Consider the following 21,623-nt stretch of genomic DNA (forward strand, 5'->3'; position numbering starts at 1 on the left):
TAATGGCATCCTTCACTTCAGTATTATTTTTATGCACTGATCCTCTATTTATAATCCAATGTTGTCCCCACACAGTGATTGATGACTAAGGGATAGTCAGAGGTCCTTCCCAAGCTCTGGGTTTTGAAGGGATGTGACCAGGTTCCTTTAAGGAGGCACCTGGTACAGCAGTGAAAACTTAGTGCATCATTTTAAGCAGTTGTGTGTTTGATCCAGGGGTGCCTGATGGCACTGTTTGTGCTGTTTTGTCAAATTTCATAGCTTCTTTCAACAAAACATGGTGTCCATGTCTCTGAGCAATTTTTCTTTGAACCTTGCTAAGTGCCATGATGATAAGGTGCACCAGAGGCCCCATCAGGTGTTCAGCCCCTATAGCCACCTGACGTAGATTTATGTGCTCTGATCCTCTGGTGTGCCAGTGGGGTGGATGGAAGTCCAACTTGGTGTAGTAGCTATTGACTGTTTCATTTTGGTGATCAGTGATAGAAATAAAGTTACAGAAACAGTTTGGTTTTGGTGGGGTTTTTTTTTCAGGGCAATTCTTCTTGAATTGAAAAGGTACAAAGCATGCAAAATAAAATGTAAATACAGTTAAGATTTCTGTGTGTATTTTCCATGTATTTAATTTTTCATTCACCCTAGTTAACCTTAGCTTCAACATGATTCTTTCTGTCTTCGACAGTATCGGTGCTGGTCTTGAACTGGCTGGCCATCCATTCACACCTCTCCTCTTTCAACTGGTGCCTTCAAAAGCATGGAGTTTCCTTTTATCGTGAGCTTTTGGTCTAAGGAAATGCCTCAGCACAACATGCAGATTTATCCAGAGGCAATTCTTCTAATTAACGCTCTCCTCAAGGCTAAATACCTCGTCAAACTACCACTTTGTGGTATCGTGTGGTTTTCTCACAGTCTGTTTTGCTTTGATGCTGTACCCTCAGACAAGACTATCACACACATAACCAGCTGGATGTGTGGTATACATGCCTTACAAACAGTGTACAACTCCTTAGGCTGTGGGGAAAGGATTAGTCTCATTCCTGTTGAAGGGGGACGGGAGGGAACAAAAAAACCACAGTACTTTGTCAAGTAATAGCATTTGAATCTACCTTCTCTGCTCCTAAATCATGGCCTGACATAAGCTACTGTAGAGTTCTTCACCTTGGAGATATATCAGATGGGTATCTTAACAATTGTCCTTTACTTTCTCACAGTTATAGACATATATTACGTATATTGCACATAACTTATGTCCCATTCTTGTCATTCCAGAGTCAACACCTGCAATGTTTGTTTTTGAGGAGGGTGAAAGAAAAATCAACAACCATTTCACTCTGGAACGAGCTCTTTTTGAAAAATGGTAGTGGTTGAGAGGATAGCCAGAAAGAAAATATAGTTTAAAATAATTGGTGTAATAAGGCAGTCAGTTGGAAAATTACTAATCAGGAGTGAGCATTGAGACTTAGCAGAAAGCTACAGCTTATTGCTTATCTGAGGACTTCATGTATCAAACTCCTCTTCATTCCTGCTTCATTGGAGGAAATGGTCAAATCTTTGAGTGCCATGGAAATTGTTAGCACATCTGGAGAAATCCTCCGCTTTGCAGTCTGAGCTGGATGTCCCCTTATGTCTCAGATAGGGGAGTTATTAATAGCCCTGACATGGGTGACCTCAGAGATTGTACTTGGCTGCTGTGAAACAGCTACCAAAATGATGGTTACGAACTTGTTAATTAAACAAATCTGATCTCTATCTTCTCAGTGTTGTTACAGACAATTTCCAGAGAGCGTGCGCATTGCAGAAGTAGACTTTCAGGGAGAAAAGGAGGAAAGGGTAAATATCAAATTCAAAACCTGTCCAAAAGCTGTAAAAGCCCTTGGCTTGCCTCTGCTGCAATTAACGCTAAGGATTTACACTGGTGTATTAAATAGTGCTGGTATGTGAACTTACTTTCACAAATATTCCTTTAGTAAGGTATGACCTCCAACCCTGAATTGTCCCTTCCAACCTGAATTTTCTGTGATTCAATGAATGTATGAGATATTACCTGTAAATGGCTGTAATGCTTCAAAATCTTGATCTGGCTGTTGTGGCCTGTTAGGTGCTTTGATTGTCAACTTTTTCCTTAAAATCTCTTTAAATGAATTTAAATGATTCTAAATTAATCTCTTCCATTCATTAATCTTTAAATTATTCATATTGCCTCAGAAGCTTACCTTCGGGACTTTAGCTAAGTCATAGAAGGGGTCAAACGCAAGAGAATTCTGAATTCTACTCTCATCTGTCTAGAGCTTTTGTCTTTTTGGCCTATACTTTTATAGAAATGAGCTGTACTGACCCTGGATAGCTGCCATTTGGTGAAACGGGAAGAAAAAAATCCATTTCCCATACAAGAGTAGCACAAGAGTTAATTAAAATTTGCTTTGAGATTCTTGCACATAATATGTTATTTACTTCTTGCTTCTTATATTTTCCATAATATTATCATTCTGTCCTCAGGCTTAATTAGACTTTTTATCTCTCTTAATTACTGCTTTGGTCTGACTTCTAGTGAGCCTTTCTGAAGACGGAGCCAAATGATGTTACTGGAAAGATTCCAGCTGATTTCTGTCGATTTCAAGCGTTGTATGAACCCCAAGATGCTGAATAAAATGTAGTAAACCACTCATGGATTTGTTAAGAAAAATACTTCCAATGTTTATAATGCCTGTATACATGTGTTGTTTAGGTGATGACCTGAAAAAATCATGTCTGAGGTCCAGGGAACAGTCGAGTTTTCTGTGGAGCTACACAAATTCCATAATGTGGACCTCTTCCAGAGAGGGTGAGTTGACGTTTCCATTAATTTGCAGCTGATTACAGAGGAGTAGCTTACGGAAAAGAGTTAAATTCTAAAACAGGCTCTTTTCTGCCAAATGCAGTTATATTTCTTGCAGTCTCCAGGGCAGGAAAGGATGTCATTGGGCTTTCATTGCTGTCAAGGGAGATCAATGTACATTACTTTCACTATAAAGTCAGACTGACTGACTGGTTTTTGTAATACAATGTTGTAATGCTCCAAATTATTTTAAGCATCTGTTCAGTTATAAGCACAGTAGCTGCTTTAAGTGCTTCTGGACTGGTGTTGAGCCTCTGTGCTAAATGACAGCTGCATTGAACTATAATGAAAACATGTTCATTTTAGGGTCATAAATCTAATGAGTATATTCTTTTAATTAAATTTAGCTGAATCCCACCATTTCAGAAGGGAACATGAATATTCATGTTTGGGTAAAGCTCTGGCTCTGGTGGCCACATTGTTTTGCCCCATCCCTCTAAGTTAGAAGAGCATGTACCTTTTCTGGTTTACTGAAACTTTTGCCCCTATTCTTTTGCCCTTCTCTTCCTAATAGCTTTTATAACAAGCTGGTGGCTGTGAGGTGGAGAAGCCTAACCAAGTGTGAGTTTTTGCTCTGTTTGCATGTTGGACCCCACAGGTGTTTTTCAGTGAGGAAAAGATAAGATACTGAAACACTTTTTGAGGAAACCAGAAGACCCAGACGGGTCAAAGGAATGTACTTCATGGACAATAGTGGGTCTTGTGGAATATAATTTTCTTTCACCTATGAGGGTTGATGTGTACAGCACACTCGATATTCCCTTTGATTTGTCCATTTTGAGCACCATTTTGAGGAAGAAAACTATGGAATTGTTTCAGGTATTGGGATGTGTTAGGTAAAGCTGTTTCCATCTGTATACAGGCTTTTTGTTATTTGTTTTTACTGTGTTGAACTACATGGAAAAGATGCTGTGAACTTGAATAAAGGAAACAACATCTCTATTTTGTTTTAACAGCTGACATCAGTTATTCTGTTCATGTCTCCAAGCAAATATCCACCAGCTTTATGTTAGAAAGCATTCTGACTATACCAAGTACTTGTGTTAAATAGAAAAAAAATAAATAAATCACCTGTGCTTGAGGTGTTTGGTTTATCTGAGTTATAAAAGAAGTCTCCTGTGTATTCCAGTCTTTATGACCTTAGGAGACAGTCCTAGCTGTAGATTGTTTTCTTCCTTCTGGTAATCAGTGTAATGTCTTTGATCTTCCTTGCTTTTGAAAATCCACACCCATCTGTGTGTTCAGTAATTTTTTGGACTTAGACAGTAGGATGTTTAGAGGTTAGCTAGGAATCTTCCCACTGCTCACATTCCTGTGTGACGAGCTGCCTTTTTTTTTTTGTCATATTGGTTTGCTTTTGCATTCAATAATTTCTGTAAAATGTTTTCTTTGGCTTTGACAGTCAGATCAAATTTCTGGTGTGGGGGTAAACCAGCAATAACACAGATAATATATTCTGCTGTCACACTAATGAGTTCCTAATTACGCTTGCTTTTTTCCCCACTGGTGCTTACCTTGCTTTACCAATTAATATTCCAAACACATGGTACTATAGGTTATACTGTATTAATTTGTTTACTATAATTTTTCTTTCTATGTATCCTGCATAGTATTACATTTGCTTTCCTTCCATGGTTTTAACCTTTGCATTTCCAACAAAATCCTTTATTGTGTCTCATATTTGCTGATCAGTATCCTCCGGCTGGTTTTATCTATTCAGCAACCCCTATCACTGTAGCATGAAAGTTTGAAGAAAAGGAATAGATGACCTTGACAAATTCCATTTTTATTTGGGCACATTTTTTATTTTTCCCCTATTGCCATTGTTGATATTCACTACAGACAACTGGAACATCTTGGATTCACATATGGTCTCCCCAGATGAGAGGTGGTAGAAGTAATAATGATGGGAATTTTCTATTTAACTAGTGATTTTCTTCTTTGAGTGCCTTGTAAATTGAGTCAATATCATTGAGTCCGGATGAAAGCCAGAGAGGTGATTTAGGAAGGTTGTCCATCAGGATAGCAGTGGAGCTGAAATGGATTCTAATTTCTGTAAGAATCCAACATGCTGTGTTTTTTGATAACAAAAGCAAGAACAACAATGAAGAGTATTAATAGTAATTTATGTTGCCTACTTTTTCTCTTAATACTTTGGTACAAAAACAAAATTAAAAAACATAATAAACTTGATTATGTATCTCCACAAATACATAGCAGTCCTGCTACTGTATGCCTAATTGACATCAGGTTGAAATTCCTGGGATGGAACTGTGCAACTCTGCATAAATAAGGACAGTATTTTCCAAAAGCACTTAGTCTTGGCTGACTGTCCTTCTAAAGACAGTACTTTTAGGGGGAGTATGGCTGGACCAAGAGTGAGCCCCAAAGGGAGAAGGGCACTGCATGCAAATAAAGGAATGAATAAATCAACAAGGTTTAGCAAGAGAACCCTGGGAGAATCAGCCATTCTGGAGCCGTTAGGTAATGGTTAATAATCAAACTTTATTAAGGACATGATCTGCTGGCTGTAAGCCACAGAACCAAAGTGCTTTAAAATGTTAGGCCTTCAGTAACGGTCCCGTTCTGGTTTTGATTGCACTAGACACTATTTTGAATTCTGTGTGCACACACAGCCACTTGCCATCTCTCCGTCTCCACATGAAATGGAAACTCCTTAATCTGTCTGAATTACACCCTGTGATATTTGAATCATGTTTCTTAATCTGTATGGATGGTTAATATTGAAAGAGACATATAAAATTAAGCAGAGTTTTTCTGGTAAATATTTGTTAGAGTTATATGTTTCTGGCATATATAATCGGAACATTCATCAGCAAATTATGTGTTGCAGGTAGTTTACTTTGGTCAGTTAGTGTTAAATATATCTTCTTCTGAAGCACAAACATAACACTGTCAGCATTTATAGACATCAAAAGTTAAATGCTGTAGGTACTGCTATAGGGGAAGAAAGAACCTTTTCTTTGGTCAAACCAAAGGATTTGCAATGCTGTGTGATGCCAGAGTTCTAAAGTTTAAGTAATAAGCAATTTCTAGAAGAAAAAACATGTTTAAATTTTCTGTCATTAATTCTATCACGTGCTGCTTAATAACTGGTGACAGATATTTTCTCTAGTGAAATTAGCTAACTGATTGTGATTGTCCTTAATAGAGTAGGAAATAAAATTATCCTTGACTGCCAGAGATCAATTAATTGATTTGTCTGGTTCTGTCAGAAGCAATCCTTCTACACTTTTTTTTCTTCAAGCTTTTCAAAATCTATTTGACAGAGAAAAAACACAACCCCACAACTAGTGCATTCATCGGGTAAGTAACTCTTGGAGTCTGTGAGGGAATAGAGGGCATAAAGAAGGTGAAATAGTGACTTAATAATTCTGGGATTCTAGCAGTGATGTATTAAAAAATAAGGATCAATATAAGCCATTACTTACCAATCACAGGACTGAATCAACTGCATATCAGTCTTTTCACTCCTCAAATTCCAGGCTGCAATTTGTATGTGTCTAACACACTGGTACTTTATGTGTGTAAAGGGTGGTGGTGATTAAAAATGAGTGGAAAAACAAAGCCCAGCTTCTTCTAAAATGAATGCAGCTTTGCCCTGGGGAAAAGATTGCAGAATTTCCAAAACCATACAAGTATCAGACCAAGTACCAGTAGCATTCAGAGATGTTGAAAACATGATATTCTGACTTAACAGACAAAACCATTATGTGGCAAAACATCCCTGTTGCCTACCAGATGGACAACAGTGTTTCAGTGTACTTAGTCATGAAATCATCCCCTTGAGAGACACAATGCAGCAGCTCCTTTTCTCAGCAAAATGGGGTTTGACAATCAACCAACGCTTTTCTTGTCAGGATGGATACCTGGAAAATACTCATCATATTCAGAGGTTCAGACCTTCTTTCCAGGAGTCTTTGAGGTACAGTGTCAGGATATGAAAAAAAACCAAACAAAAACCCCAAAACATTTAAAAATGTAGGACAGAGGCAAATCTTGTTAGTTTTTTTATAACAATATGCATTTCTTCAATCTTCTCACCTGTAATGAAATGTAAATCACTTTTGGACCGTAAATCTCTGTCATTTTGAAAATACTTACCTAGTTCATTTACGATTCAAGGACTCTAATATAAATGAAGTAAAAGCAAAGAAGAAAAAAGAAAATGAAGAGGGCTAATAGGCATGCCGAAGTGATGCACTTCTGGAATAATGAGTGCTGTCCCTTAGAACAGATGTATTGACAGAGCTGACTTTTTTTCTTGGCATGAAAACATACTAATTCTCTGACTCTTGAATAGACCTTCACTTTAAGGCAGCGTCAGATATGTTAAAAAAAAAAGAAAAGAAAAGTTCAGGAGTAAAGGCAATGACTGTCTACATGGTCATGCAGTGATAGCTGAGAACCTGCTGAACTGAACTGACAGGATTGAAACTAGTGTAGCACAAGCCCGTACTCAGGAAAGTAGCTGAGGTGCTGATGTTCAGTAAGCTAAGCATCAATGTCCCAAACTGTAGCAAATGTCCAAATTCAGGAGAATCAGGTATGAGGAGTTAATTTTCATGAGAGTTGGTCAATACAAACCTCTCATTTGGTTAGTTAGTGTAGCCGTCTCTAATTTTCAGGCACCCTGTATCTGATAAAGAGAGGTGGGATCTCCAGTGCCAGTGGTAGAGGGGAAAGATTGAAACTAAATAGCATCAAGCCTAAGATATGAGACTGTTCTCCAGGTGAGGAGCAGTATCTCAACAAACTCCTTTGACCGATGATCAAAATAGTCAGTGGAAAGTAGGATACTCTTGTACCAGAAATTATCTTCCTCCTTCAAATAAGCAGTACTCTGACTGATCTTACTGTAGATACATTAGGTAACTGTTCTCTGTCACTTTACTTACAGCGAACTGAGCTAAACTCCAACTCCAACTCATTGGAGTCACACGGGTTTCCATGGCAAGGTTTTGGTAGTGGGGGGCTACAGGGGTGGCTTCTGTTGAGGAGCTGCCAGATGTTTCCCCTATAGAGCCAGTGCAGCCGGCTCCAAGACAGACCCTACGCTGACCAAGGCTGAGCCCATCAGCTATGGTGGTAGCGCCTCTGGGATAACATATCTAAGAGGGGTAAAAAGAAAACTGTGCAACTTCAGCCAGAAAGAGGAGTGAGAATACGTGAAAGAAACAGCTCTGCAGACACCAAGGTCAGTGAAGAAGGAGAGGGAGGAGGTGCGCGCCAGAGCAGAGGGTCCCCAGCAGCCCCCGGGGAAGCCCCATGGGGAGGCCGGCTGTGCCCCTGTGGCCATGGAGCTCCACGGGGCAGCAGATCTGCACCCGCACCCAGGGAGGGCCCCACGCCGGGGCAGGGGGATGCCCGAAGGAGGCCGTGACCCCGTGGGCAGCCCGCGCTGGGGAGGCTCCTGGCAGGGCCTGTGGCCCCGTGGGGAGAGAGGAGCCCCGGCTGGAGCAGGTTTGCTGGCAGGACCTGGGACCCCGCGGGGGCCAGGCTGGAGCAGCCTGTTCCTGAAGGACGACACCCGTGGGGGGACCCAGGCTGGAGCAGCCTGTTCCTGAAGGACGGCACCCGTGGGGGGACCCAGGCTGGAGCAGCTAGTGAAGAACTGCAGCCTGTGGGAAGGACTCATGCTGGAGAGGTCCGTGGAGGACGGTCTCCCGTGGGAGGGACCCCAGGCTGGAGCAGGGCAGAGGGTGAGGAGCCTCCCCCTGAGGAGGAAGGAGCGGCAGAGACGGCGTGTGATGAACTGACCACAACCCCCATTCCCCGTCCCCCTGTGCTGCTCGGGGGGAGGAGGGAGAGAAATGGGGAGTGAAGCTGAGCCCGGGAAGAAGGGAGGGGTGTGGGGAAGGTTTTTTAAGATTTAGTTTTTATTTTCTCATTATCCTACTCTGATTTGGATTGGTAGTAAATTAAACTAATTTCCCCAAGACGAGTCTGTTTTGCCAATGATGGTAGTTGCTGAGCGATCTCTCTTTGTCTTTATCTCGACCCATGAGCCTTTCATGGTATTTTCTCTCCCTTATCCAGCTGAGGAGGGCAGTGATAGAGTGGCTTTTGGTGGGCACCTGGTGTCCAGCCAGGGTCAACCCAGCACACTCATCTAATAGGTTGGTTAACCAAGGCAAAATCACAGGGCTAATAAAATCTAGATTCAGAAATAAGGGGCCTGGAGAGATGGTATTCAGGACCCTGAGATAATGTTTCATATGCTAGATGTGGCAAAGAACCTTAGTGTGTCCTCTCTGAAATGCAAGCAGTGTACAGAGATGAAAACTATGCCCTGTCTCCTGGAGCTCCTTCTTCTGTGACCTACTGTGGTCAGTTCCCTTTGTGTCTTTTCAGCCATTTTTGTGCAATAGTTGTTGACTGTGCAATTAACCAGATGGTGTAAAGTCAAGTGACAACATTATGCAGAGAATGTGCATAACCGTCTGTTGCATACAAGTGTGTCACACTACAATGCTTCGGCGAGGAGCAGAGAAAGGAGAGGTGAACCTAAGCAACACACAAGTTAGCAGTTAGACAACAGCTTCTTGTAGAGTATGGCTCGCTACCCTTTGATGAAAGATATATAGAGAGATATATATTTAACCATAACTGGTCTATCTGGACTGTAGCTTGGGACTGTCCCTTGGCTGCTTGCTGGTAATAACCATAACATGTATGACTGCTGTTCCGATTATTTTTGTTTGCATAGGAGATATAACCTCTTGCTCTGACGTCTTAATGCCAATTGTTCTGAGATACAGAAATGTCATCATGAGGGAATTGCTACAAAACACTGCACATTATCTCCTCAGCCCCACAGTTTATTGTGAGAATGTTGGACACTGAATCACATAGGAAGCTGGTGTAGAATCATAGAATAGTTTGGGTTGGAAAGGACTTCTAAAGGTCATCTAGTCCAACCTCCCTGCAATGAGCAGGGACATGTTCAACTTTAGGCTTACATGGGATATTAGGAAAAATTTGTTCATCGAGAGAGTGGTCAAGCATTGGAACAGGCTGCCCAGGGAGATGGTGGAGTCACCATCACTGGAAGTGTTAAAAAAACATGCAGATGTGGAGCTTTGGGACATGGTTTAGGGGGCATGGTGGAGTTGGGTTAGTGGTTGGACTTGATGATCTCAAAGGTCCCTTCCAACCTTAATGATTCTGTGAACTAGAGCAGGTTGCTCAGAGCCCCATCCAACCTGACCTGGAATGTTTCCAGGGATAGGGTATCTACCGCCTCTCTGGGCAACCTGTGCCATTGTTTCACCACCCTCATTGTCAATTAATTAAGATCTAATTTCTTAAATTTCTTCCTTATTTCTAGTCGAAATCTGCCCTCTTTTAGTTTAAAGCCATTACCCTTTGGCCTGTCTCAACAGGCCCTGCTAAAAAGTCAGTCCCCAGCTTTCTCAGAAGCCCCCTTTAAGTACTGGAAGGCTGCAAGAAGAGCAGCCGCAGAGCCTTCTATTCTCAGGGCTGAACAACCCCAACTCTCTCAGCCTGTCCTCACAGCAGAGCTGTTCCATCCCTCAGATCATTTTTGTGGCATCCTCTAGACCCGCTCCAACAGGTGCATGTCTTTCCTGTGCTGAGAGCTCCAGAGCTGGATGAAGCACTCCAGGTGGGGTCTTACCAGAATGGAAGAGAGGCGTAGAATCCCCTCCCTCGACCTACTGGCCACGCTGCTCTGGATGCAACCCAGGAGATGGTTGGCCTTCTGGGCTGCGAGCACACCTTGCTGGCTCATGTCCACCTTTTCATCCACCAGGATCCCCAAGTCCTTCTTGGCAGGGCTGCTCTCAATCCCTTCATCCCCCAGCCTGTGTTGATACCACAGGTTTCCCCGACCCAGGTGCAGGATGCTGCACTTGGCCTCGTTGAACCTCATGCCTTGAGCTTGTCCAGGTCCCTCTGGATGGATGGCAGAGAATATCTTTCTGTTCTCAGAGTGCTTTGCAGCCTGTGACCAGAATCTAGACAAGGGTTCTTAATCTTAGGATTGAACATGGTGTTCAGCAATATTTTTTGGTTTTTTTTTTTTTTTAATCGAAGTGGAACTTTGTGCCAGAAATGGAAAATGAACATTTGTGAAGGATCATACATTCTCTGGGACCTGACTGGTGCCATGCAGTTAACCTCTACAGACAGGGGATTGTCTCCAAGGGTCAGGCATCTTAGTTTGGTTGCCAAGGGGAGCTACTCCAGAGCTAGTCTGACCCGTAGTGGAGCAGCAGATCTTGGCACACAGGGGAGGCAGGGAAATGCCAGCGCAATGGAGAGACCTGCCGGGAGCTGGCAGCTCCTGCGGGAGACGCTATTGAGGCCTGGGCATTGTCAGAGCAATGGCGGCCCACCCCACGCCTATAAAAAGCAGCCTGGGGAGCGCGAGTGACCAGGAGTGCTGCGAACAGAGCAGGCAAACAAGAGCGTGGCGTGGCAGCCAGCACGTGACGCGGCAGTTTGCATGGAAGGGTGTGCAAGGAGGGTATAGTGGCCACATCAGCTCAAGAGGTGAGTTCTATTGGTGATCATCACCCTCTCAGGAGGAGCTTAGCTATGGCAGCCACCCGGTAGAACGCCATGTCCTCTACACTCGCCAGAATGGATGTGGCAACCAGGAGAGAGCTCCCACAGAAACACGTGGCCATCCAGGTCTGAGGCGGCAGAGAGGGCCAGAGCCTCTCACTGGCAACCAGTGGCAGCAGTGAGAGCAGCTGGGTGAGGGGTGACCTGGCAGCAGAACTGCAAGAGGAGGTAGAAGGGTGAAGGAGCATCAGGGAGTCAGAGAAAGAGATGAATTCAAGAAACCATACTCTGCCCTCCCTGAGACAGAAGCAGGAACTGCCACCAGAAAAAATGCAAGATCAAGGGGGTCCTGTATCCCCCCCTGCATGGCTGAAAGCAGTAGCTTAAAGTAAAGGAGTGGATGGAGGCAAGTTCATGCTTGGGGTGGCAGGTGAACCCCCTCGTCACCCACCTCGCCTCCCCAGGTGCCTCTGTACAACAGGTATGAGGCTCTGGACATGGAATAACAGTCCATGGAAGATATGGACAACAGTCCAGCTAAACCAGAGGTGCTGTCAAGGTCAGAAAGGCCTACCCCCCACATCACAACCACTCCCACGAGGAAGAAAAGATGGGTTATAGTTGTAGGCGACTCCCTTCTGAGGGGAACTGAAGGTCCAACATGCCAGACAGACCCTTCTCTTAGGGAAGGCTGCTGTCTCCCTGGGGCCTGGGTTCAAGACATCACTAAGAAACTTCCTATTGCTCTTCCATGTGGGTGGTGGTGATGCTGCAAGTCACAGTCCAAGAGCGATCAAAAGAAACTTCAGGACCTTGGGATGGTTTGTAAGGGAATTTGCTGCACAGGTTATTTTTTCCTCCCTCCTTCCAGTTGCAAGCAGTGACACAGGAAGAAACAGACAGGCCCAGCCTATTACTGCATGGCTCCCTGACGGGTCCCACCACCATAGTTTTGAAGTTTTTGATAATGGGACGGCCTACATGGCACCTGGCTTGCTGGCATCAGATGGGATTAACCTTTCTCAAAGGAGGAAGGGGTCTTTGCTCACAAGCTAGCGGGGCATATTGACAGGGCTTTAAACTAGATTCAAAGTGGGAGAGGAATAGTATCAGGCTAACACATGACAAACTGTGGGATGACATGCCAGGTTTAGAGGGATGGGGTGCTAGCGAGGCCCCTCAGCCTGTTGCACCAAAGACCTCAGAGGAAGAAAAGGAGCTTCCTCTAAGAAGGTGACATGGCTGACAGCCCAGCTGAAGCGCCTCTACATCAATGCACACAGCATGGGCAAAAAACAAGAGGAGCTGGAAGCCCCCGTGCTGCTAGAAAGCTATGACCTGGTTGCCATTACTGAAAGCTGGTGGGATGAATCCCATGACTGGAGTGTGGCTGTCAATTGCTACAGGCTGTTCAGAAGGGTCAGGCAAAGAAGGAAGGGTGGAGGCATTGCCCTCTACATCAAGAAATGGGTAGAGTGTGAAAAGCTGTCTCTGAGGAAGAGCCATGAGCAGGTTGAAAGCTTATGGGTAAGAATCAGGGACCAAGGCAACAAAGGGAACCTTGTGGCTGGTGTTACTAGAGGCCACCCAATCAAGGGGAGTCTACTGACAAAGCCTTCTGACTCCAGCTACAGCAGACATTGTGCTCGCAGTCTCTTGTCCTGCTGGGGGACATCAACCACCCCGACATCTGCTGGAAAAGTAGCACGGTGAGCTGTAGGCAATCCAGGAGACTCCTGGAGTACATGGAGGACAACTTCCTGTGCCAGGTAATAGACAGCCCTACCAGAGGGGATGCCATACTTGACCTGTTGGTCACCAATGCAAGTGAGCTAATTGGTGACATCAAGATTGGAGGCAGACTGGGCTGCACTGGTGGAGTTCACACTCCTGAGGGATATGGGGCAGGCAAAAGAGTAAAGTCAGGACCCTGAATTTTAGGAAAGCAAACTTCCATCTCTTCAGGGAGTTGGTCAGTAGGACCCCCTGGGAAACTGCCCTCAGGGACAAGGGAGCAGAACAGAGCTGGCAGATCTTTAAGGATGTTTTCCATAGAGCGCAAGAACTCCTGAACCCAGGTGTAAGAAAACAGAAAAAGAAGGCAAGAGACAAACATGGCTGAGTGGTGACCTGCTGGTCAAACTAAAGGGCAAGAAGGAAATGCACAGGCAGTGGAAGCAGGGACAGGTATCCTGGGAAGAGTACAGGGACACTGCCCAGTTGTGCAGGGATGGGGTCAGGAGGAACAAGGTACAGCTTTGTTGGGGATGCAAAGGATAATAAGATGCAAGGGATGCAAAGAATAATAAGAAGGGCTTCTACAGGTATGTCAGCCAAAAAAGGAAGGTCAAAGAAAGTGTACCCACCTTGATGAGCAAGGCTGGCAGACTGGTAACAATGGATGAAGAGAAGGCTGAGGTACTCAATGACTTTCTTGCCTCAGTCCTCCCTGGCAGCATCTCTTCCCACTCCTCTCGAGGGGATGGACTGCAAGATGGGGACTGGAGAAGCAAAGTCCTTGCTACTATACGAGAAGATCACGTTTGGGATCACCTGAGGAACCTCAACACGAACAAGTCTATGGAACCTGATGACCTGCATCCCAGAGTCCTGAGGGAATTGGCTGATGTAGTTGCCAAGCCACTCTCCATGAGATTGGAAAAGTCCTGGCAGTCAGGTGTAGTCCCTGCAGACTGGAAAAAAGGAAACATGGCACCCATGTTTAAAAAAGGTAGCAAGGAGGACCCTGGGAACAACCGTATCCTGGGCTGCATCCAAAGCAGTAAGGCCAGCAAGTAGAGGGAGGTGATTCTGCCCCTATCCTCTGCTCTGGTGAGAACCCACATGGAGTGAAGCATCCAGCTCTGGAGCCCTCTGAGGACAGGCTGAGAGAGTTGGGGATGATCAGTGTGGAGAAGAGAAGGCTCTGGGGAGACCTTCTTTGCAGCCTGCCAGTACTTAAAGGCTTCTGAGAAAGATGGGGACAGACTTTTTAGCAGGGCCTGTAGAGAGAGGACAAGGGGTAACGGTTTTAAGCTAAAACCAGCAACCTCCACTAGTGGGGCGATACTACTGGAAGAGGTTGCCCAGAGACGTGGTAGATGCCCCATTCCTAGCAACATTCCAGGTCAGGTTGGACAGGGCTCTGAGCAACCTGATCTAGTTGAAGATGTCCCTGCTCATTGCAGGGGGGTTGAAATCGATGACCTGAAAAGGTCCCTTCCAACCCAAAGATTGTATGATTCTATGATTCTATGATCTTAGAACCAATCTGGAATTTCTGAGAAGAGCACACAGTAATGTGATTTTGTGTGCAAAGTGTACAGACTTAAAATAGAAAACACTCTTCTGGTCAAGTTTCTACCCAAGGGGAGAAAATAAAAGGAAAATTGTATGACAGACATTGTTCTTCATAGAAGCACTGCTGAGGTTTAGTCAGGTATTAGTGATTGATATCAGATATGAATGTCATACTAAATAGGATTGGGGGGAAAAAAAAAGGAAAAAGCTTGTCAGCTGGTGTGCTTAGGTGCATGTTTCTAACTAAAGAAGATTATAAGATTGTGGATGTTTAGACAAAGCCAGTACCATAACAGAATGAACACTGTGTGGTGATCTTGTCAGAAAATACAGGGGTTTTACTGTTCTTCCAGCCTCAGTTTTCAAGTCTGCTGAGAACTCTGGAAATCAATTAAAACATTGCGGCATTTTATGTTAATCAGGTTTGTATAGCCTTCCTCAAAACCACTGACAGTAATAGGCATGTCTCCATCCACTTGTTGGATTGTGTCATCTCTGATTTAGAGGCTGGCAAGCAATGCACCTCTGTAACTCATGCCTCCAAAGAAGTTTCTTTGTGATACCCAATATTAAGCAAGGACATTTCTAGTAAGTTTTCTCTGCCAGAGTTTGTAGCTGAGCCTTTGGCAATGTTTATGCTTTTGATACAGGTCCTACTTACCACTTTTTTTTAAAGCCGTGTTTCCTGGAGACAGGCAGTTAGACAAAAAATTCTTGTACCATTTAAATTTAACCTTTTAATGCTCATGATTGCTATGAAAACCACAGAAGGTTTTATCCCAAAGCTTCAAAAAATAATTTCATATTTATTAGTTTTTAAAAATATTTTTAAAATATTAACTCCTTTCACTTGTTGAACAATCCCTTGTTGGTAATCAGTGCTGGAAGAGTGGAAAAGAAATGTGTTCCTTTCAAACCTTATTGATAAAAAAAAAGAATCAAAAGAAAAAATTCCCAAACTTGGCTGTTGTATTTAGTTGACCAAAAAATATACCTTTGCTCCCTTAACATCTGGATACTACCTCCTCTAAGGAAAGTAAGTATCACCTGTCTCCAAGTGACATTTACATTGCTGCTTTGATGACTTTCTGAGTGAGTTATGTCAGAAGGCAGCTTCAATTTCCCCTAACATGATTTAGAGCTACACTTCAAATGTTGACTGCAGTTCCTAATTCATAGAGTACCAGACGGACCCATGTCTACTGCTGGGGATCACTCGGCTCTATGTGTATGGGAAGGGAGTCTAAGCCCTCAGGCTTGTGAAAGGATGTATGTGTATGTGCTGCAACATTTTATTACCTAAGAATAAGTGAAGTGATACATTTTTAAAGCACTGAACTTAACTAGAACAAACCAGAAACAAGATACCAGCACAGACTCTGTCAGTGCAATTATTCTAAAGAAGAGGGGATGCCAGAAATTGCTGAATGAGCAGCTCTGGTAATAAAATAACTATGAGATCCTTCAAAAAAACCCACTGTGTTCCTTGTGTGTAGATTTTAGGGAATGGGAAGTTACTCTACAAGTAACTCTACAGGGCGAGTGTGGTGCTTTGCAACTCTTTTAGCACTTCTCCTCTCTTTGCAAATTGCAACTAACTGAGGTAGATGAAGTTACCTGTGTTCAGAATGTGTTATCACATTGTTACACACTGTGCATATCCCTAGGGGAAGCATCGCATAATCACCAGCAGCAAATCTTGTCTTTAAATTCAGGACAAGCTGTTGAGAGAACAGCTAGACCTGGTCCCTTCCTACAGTACCTGGTTGCAAGGGGAAAAAAAAATCCTATGAGGATAGTCAAGCTCTGGAATTTGCTGTCCAGAGAGGTTGGGGAATTTCCATTCTGGAAAGTGTTCAAGACCTGACTGGACATGGCCATGAGCAACTCGGTCTAAATTCAAAAATTGGTGCTGCTTTGAGCAGGCATTGAGCTAGAGACTGCTCAAGTTCCCTTCCAGCCTGATTGATTCCCTAACTCTAGGATGAGTGTGACCATAGCCTTCCTTGGCATCGAAACAACCCTGTGCAGTTTTCTTCTGCATTGCTCAGTTTCAACCTGTGCAGCAGACACTATGTTTTAGTGATCTATCATCAGCACGATGTCCTCCAGTAATTCATCTAGCTGTTTAGCTTACAGCACATAATAGGTTTATTTGATTAGCATGAAAAAATGATGTTAGCTGAGAGATGCGGTTTACAAGTAAAAGTAAGTTCTGCTTCTCATCTATACGAAACGGTCCACACCTTAGGTCTTGATGTTATTGTGTCCAGTTCCTTAACAAATGCATCACATCCCAGTTTTCAATGCTGCACTTAATGCCAGCTGATTCTAAGAATTTATGGGGTTTGTGTTATCAATTCTCCATGATATCATGAAGCACAAATACTCAGAGAGTAAAAGTTAGACCTGAGTGCATCAGTGAAGATCACAGCTGTCTCTAGAAGACCCACGAATGAAAAGCAACCACTTATTGTACAAAGTTCAAGTAGAAATTCACCTCAAAGACACGTTTTTAGCCCATTAAATAAAAACCTTTGCTTTGCTGAACTTAAAACTTAATTAACTTTCTCAAGGGTGATCAAAGCCACTCTGTGATACTCCAGAGGATAATACTTTAAATTTAAGATCTCTGCTTGTAGGAATATTTTTATTTTATGAATTGGATTCATAGAAATAGTCAAAGCACTGCCCAATTACACACCAAGAGCTTTGAAGAAAATTTTATGATGGTCAATTTTTAATGTTATAGATGATAGAATGAGCTGTCTTCCAGGTTAATGACTGATGAGCATTAAAACCTGGCTAAATCCCAAAAGCTTCATTTTAGTTTCTTCTTCTCTTTTTAATGATATTTTTTACCCAAGATTTTAATCTAACATCACACCTTGCATTTTATTTCCTAAGAGATTGGATTCCATCTGTTTGCATGACATTCCTCTTGGCTAGTACTGTCTGTATGATATATTTTAATGTTTCTCTTCCAGGAACAAGTAGAACGCCTTCTCTGTTGGTATCCTTGCCTCTTGACTTCTGAATTGTCCTGTTGTGTACAAAGCTTTCCACCTGGGTAGCCAGAGTATCTATACCAAACTGTGCTCTGCATAAGAATCACCACCTTTTATCTTTGGATCAGAAATCACTCTACAACCTCTACTTATCCTTCAAAATGTCTTTCTTAAGTCCTAGATGTTTGTATTCTACAGATAGGAAAAAGCTGAGACAGCTGTAACAAGGGTAGGATCAGAAAGAAATCTAGGAGGTGAATGTACTGATTCACTTGATTATACTTAAACTTTTTTTTCCCTAATACTTATGACTAAACAGAGGGCAATTTGCTGAATGTTGTGCAATGTGTACTTTTAAATAATTTGATTTAATAACCAGTTATCATTCTAGTGTTCATGACCAAGGAAAATCGGCTGCTATCGCATGTGTGGAAGGTGACTGAAGTAAAGTGAGCACACTCTTTCCCGAGATACGACTCAGACAGTTCTTGTTGTGCTACATGGGCACCAAATGGGAGCAGAACAAGTGGTGAATCTGGCCCATATGGGTTGAGAAGTGATAACACGACATTTGGAGTTCTCCTAAGCTCACAAATTAATAACATGTCTGAGCTCTCCAACATGTGTTTGTTTTAAATAACCATGCTGTGCAGAATTTTCCCTCTGATATTGCACATGCCTGGTTTCAACTCTGCATTGATGATTGCTGGGAACTGTATGTGAAAAATTTCACATTGCCATGCAAATTAGGGTTGAAGGAAGAAAAACACACCAGTAATTTCTCTCACTGGTATGTCCCTAAATTAGTACCCCATGCCCATCATTTTCAGAGAGGAAGCACTGCCTAGTGCCTAGGAGATGTGGTTCAGCTCTATTTTCCTGCCTTATATGTGAAGAAATCCTGTTTCCTGGCAATACTGTCCACACATTTCTGCACAGTTTTGTAAGATGCATTTTAATGTAACTGTTCCAAACCCAAGTGATCTATGACTGTTATTAGTTGTTGGAGTGAGTAATGAGTTCAGGAAATTTCTTGAGGCAGGCTTGAACAGCCTTTTATCTCATCAGCTATTATCTACAAACATGGGAGTAGCAGTAATATCTCAGAAGATTGTTCTTAACAAGGTGCAATCACAAATGCTCAGATGCTGTGATAATAGAAAACGTCGTTGTGCATGAGAAAAGATTGTTCTACAGTGTGTCTGACTTTTATTTTCCAAATATTTTTGTATTCAGCTTAAAACATCCCAAAGTCTAATTTGCGGAATGGAAAACTTTACAACGTCGCTGGATCAGATTCTTCTAAGATGTCTTACGTTAGGAACTCAAAATCATTACTCTTTTTTGACATTTCATCCTTTAGAGTCGCCTTGAGATAAATAACTGTTTGTGTAACTGGATAGTTTAATTCTATGGATGCAATAAAACTATATGGTGTGTATACTGCAGACAAGGTGCACTTGAGATGCAATGGAAAAAACAATTGGCCTTTGTCCTTGCATTAATAGAGTTCAGTATGTTGTGTTTCTGGATGGGAGGATCTTTTTTAGCACTTCAATTACTTAATGTACTTGCTGCAGCAAAAATACATTAACAAATGCACATCAATTTCTCCCATCAGTCCATGTCCACTTTGTTACTTCAGAACATTCATTCATTTGTGGGGATAACATCGGCCAAGAAAAGGTATTACAAATAAAATGCAGATGAAAAATGAACTGTTCTTTAGTAATCTCTTGTTCCCATTTGGCTATGCATGATAAATCTTTATAATGATGTCCAAAAACAAATGAGACATCAGTTTATAATGTGACTGTCTGCAACCAGCCAACACCAAAAATGTTGAGGAAGCTGTGGATTTTTAATGTATTTTGTGATTTTTTTGCTGATCAGTTTAACGTATTCTCTTTGGTTTAGATATTGCCAGGACTGACATGTCCTCCTCTGCACAAGATAAACTTTGTCAAGCAGTGGAGAGAAATAAAAAAGACCTACTAGAGATTAAGGAAAGTGACTGGGTGTGAAGATTCTCAGATAAGAACAGCCTGGTTTGTTCAACCACTGGATAAAGAAAGAAGGCTAAATCCCTTAACAGAAAACATACTGGACTCAAGTTCTTCCTTTTGGCAATGGGCACAATACTTAAGCATTCAGATTTTAGTAAAGAGATAATTTCATTTAAGTCAGTATGTAAAATTACCAGTTTGGGATGAATAAACCTATTTATGGCTTGCCCTAACTATGTTCAGGTAACGAAAATATGCCTGTGCTCCCCTACCTTATGGAGTTATTTAAAGGCTAAAAACATTAGCAGTTTTTAGAGAATAAAACAGTAGAAAATATTTCAGAGACTAAAGTGGATAAAAGGTCTGTAAACATTGAAAACTAAGAATTTTTATCTCACCTGAGCTTCTGACATTTTTTTTTCCCTTACTTAAAGTTGTCATACCCAATGCTACACAGGGATTCTCTGAAAACCCCTAATCTCTGATACATGTTTCAGCTCAAAAATGAATTAAAATTGCATTACAAGTCAGGCAACCAGCTTTCCCATTAGTTTGTGATTTGGTGTTTGCCAAAGGATATTGATTTAAATAATCTTCTAGCAGATCTCACCAACAATATTCTGTCTTTTGATAGCGAGAAAAAATGTCTTTCAATGATGGTAGCATATCAATGTGATCTAATTTTTTGCTTCAAGAACCTTTTTCCAAGTAGAAAAAAGCTATTGAAAAAAGTTGAATGTTGGTGCTGTCTTCCTTCCGTTGCCCTGCCTGTGATGATATGGCATCCCAGTAAACCGGAAAACAATCAAGAGTACCTGTAGTCCATGATGCAAAATATATTGTATGCTATTTCAGACAACATGCAAAAGATGCAAGTTTCTGGATGTCCCTGCTCCGTGGTTCAACTGAGTTCCCATGGCAGTGCTGTCTCCTTTAACTTCCATGACTTTTCACAAGTTCTATAGTCAGTAAGATCATTTGTCCTTATGACACTGATTTCAATAATATCTAGTCTCTTTTGACTCTAGGAACACTTGAATTCTCATTTTAAAGTTGTATTGTTCTAGTCTTGTAACTACCATTTGAGATTTTTTTTCAGAAAAATCAGAATGGAGTGTTTTTCACCTCCACTATGCTCTGTGATGCAGAACTCAGAGTCTCTTTCTGAGGACCCACTGGGACAGTGATGAATTTTACTGTGTTACATGTCCTAACTGATGAAAATAGCACCTATCTAAATACATATAAGCCTATTTGTTGAGTTGGTGAGATCTCTCTACGGATCTAACATTCATGCCTTTTGGATATCTGTCTTTGTTCTCTCTATTTTACAAGATAATATTGTATTTCAGTGTGAATATTGTTTCCTTTTGCAAGGTTTGTTGTCTACAGCCCTAAATGCATCATCGTATCAAAAGTTTTATGTCCTACATGCTGACTCTGCTTTCCTGTGTTAACATTGCCATCATTTTCAATGAACTCTGAGAGAAATTCTGTTATCTCACTCAAACTTTTGTAGCACCTAGGTTACTTTCATGGTCTTTCAGCTCATGACTGAAATTTTACCTTTCTGTTGCACCTTCTGGCCAGTAAGAAGACATGAAAACTTGCCCCTGTTCTAAGCTCCTAGTGGTTCCCTCCTTGAAAAGAATTCTGGCTTATTCTTGACCTGTTGCACTGCTTCTTGGCTCTCTACTTGATGGTCACGCCTATTTGCTACCTGCAGGTAGGCACTGTGTTTTTAGGATGATCCAATCCAAACATTAGTCCACTTTCAGATGGATTTCAGGATTCTCTGCTAGCCAAACTAGCAAGGTACAAAATACACTGAATTCAGGCACTGAAAATCCTAGCAAAGATTAATAAGAGTAGGAACACAGT

The 21,623-nt window shown here is 42.2% G+C and overlaps 1 protein-coding gene across 1 annotated transcript in view; it reads left to right on the plus strand.

Annotated features, from left to right (window-relative positions):
• Positions 1-2,744: 2,744 nt before the first annotated feature.
• Positions 2,745-21,623, plus strand: part of FAM135B (family with sequence similarity 135 member B) — a gene marked incomplete at both ends in the record, with an annotated part of 148,296 nt that continues 129,417 nt past the window's right edge. The window contains one exon of the mRNA XM_081996627.1: positions 2,745-2,821. Coding sequence (XP_081852753.1) covers positions 2,745-2,821 — 77 coding nt within the window. The remainder of the gene's footprint in view (positions 2,822-21,623) is intronic.

The sequence above is a fragment of the Phaethon aethereus genome, assembly GCF_964289735.1.
Source record: "Phaethon aethereus genome assembly, chromosome: 2".
NCBI classification, from domain to species: Eukaryota; Metazoa; Chordata; class Aves; order Phaethontiformes; family Phaethontidae; genus Phaethon; species Phaethon aethereus.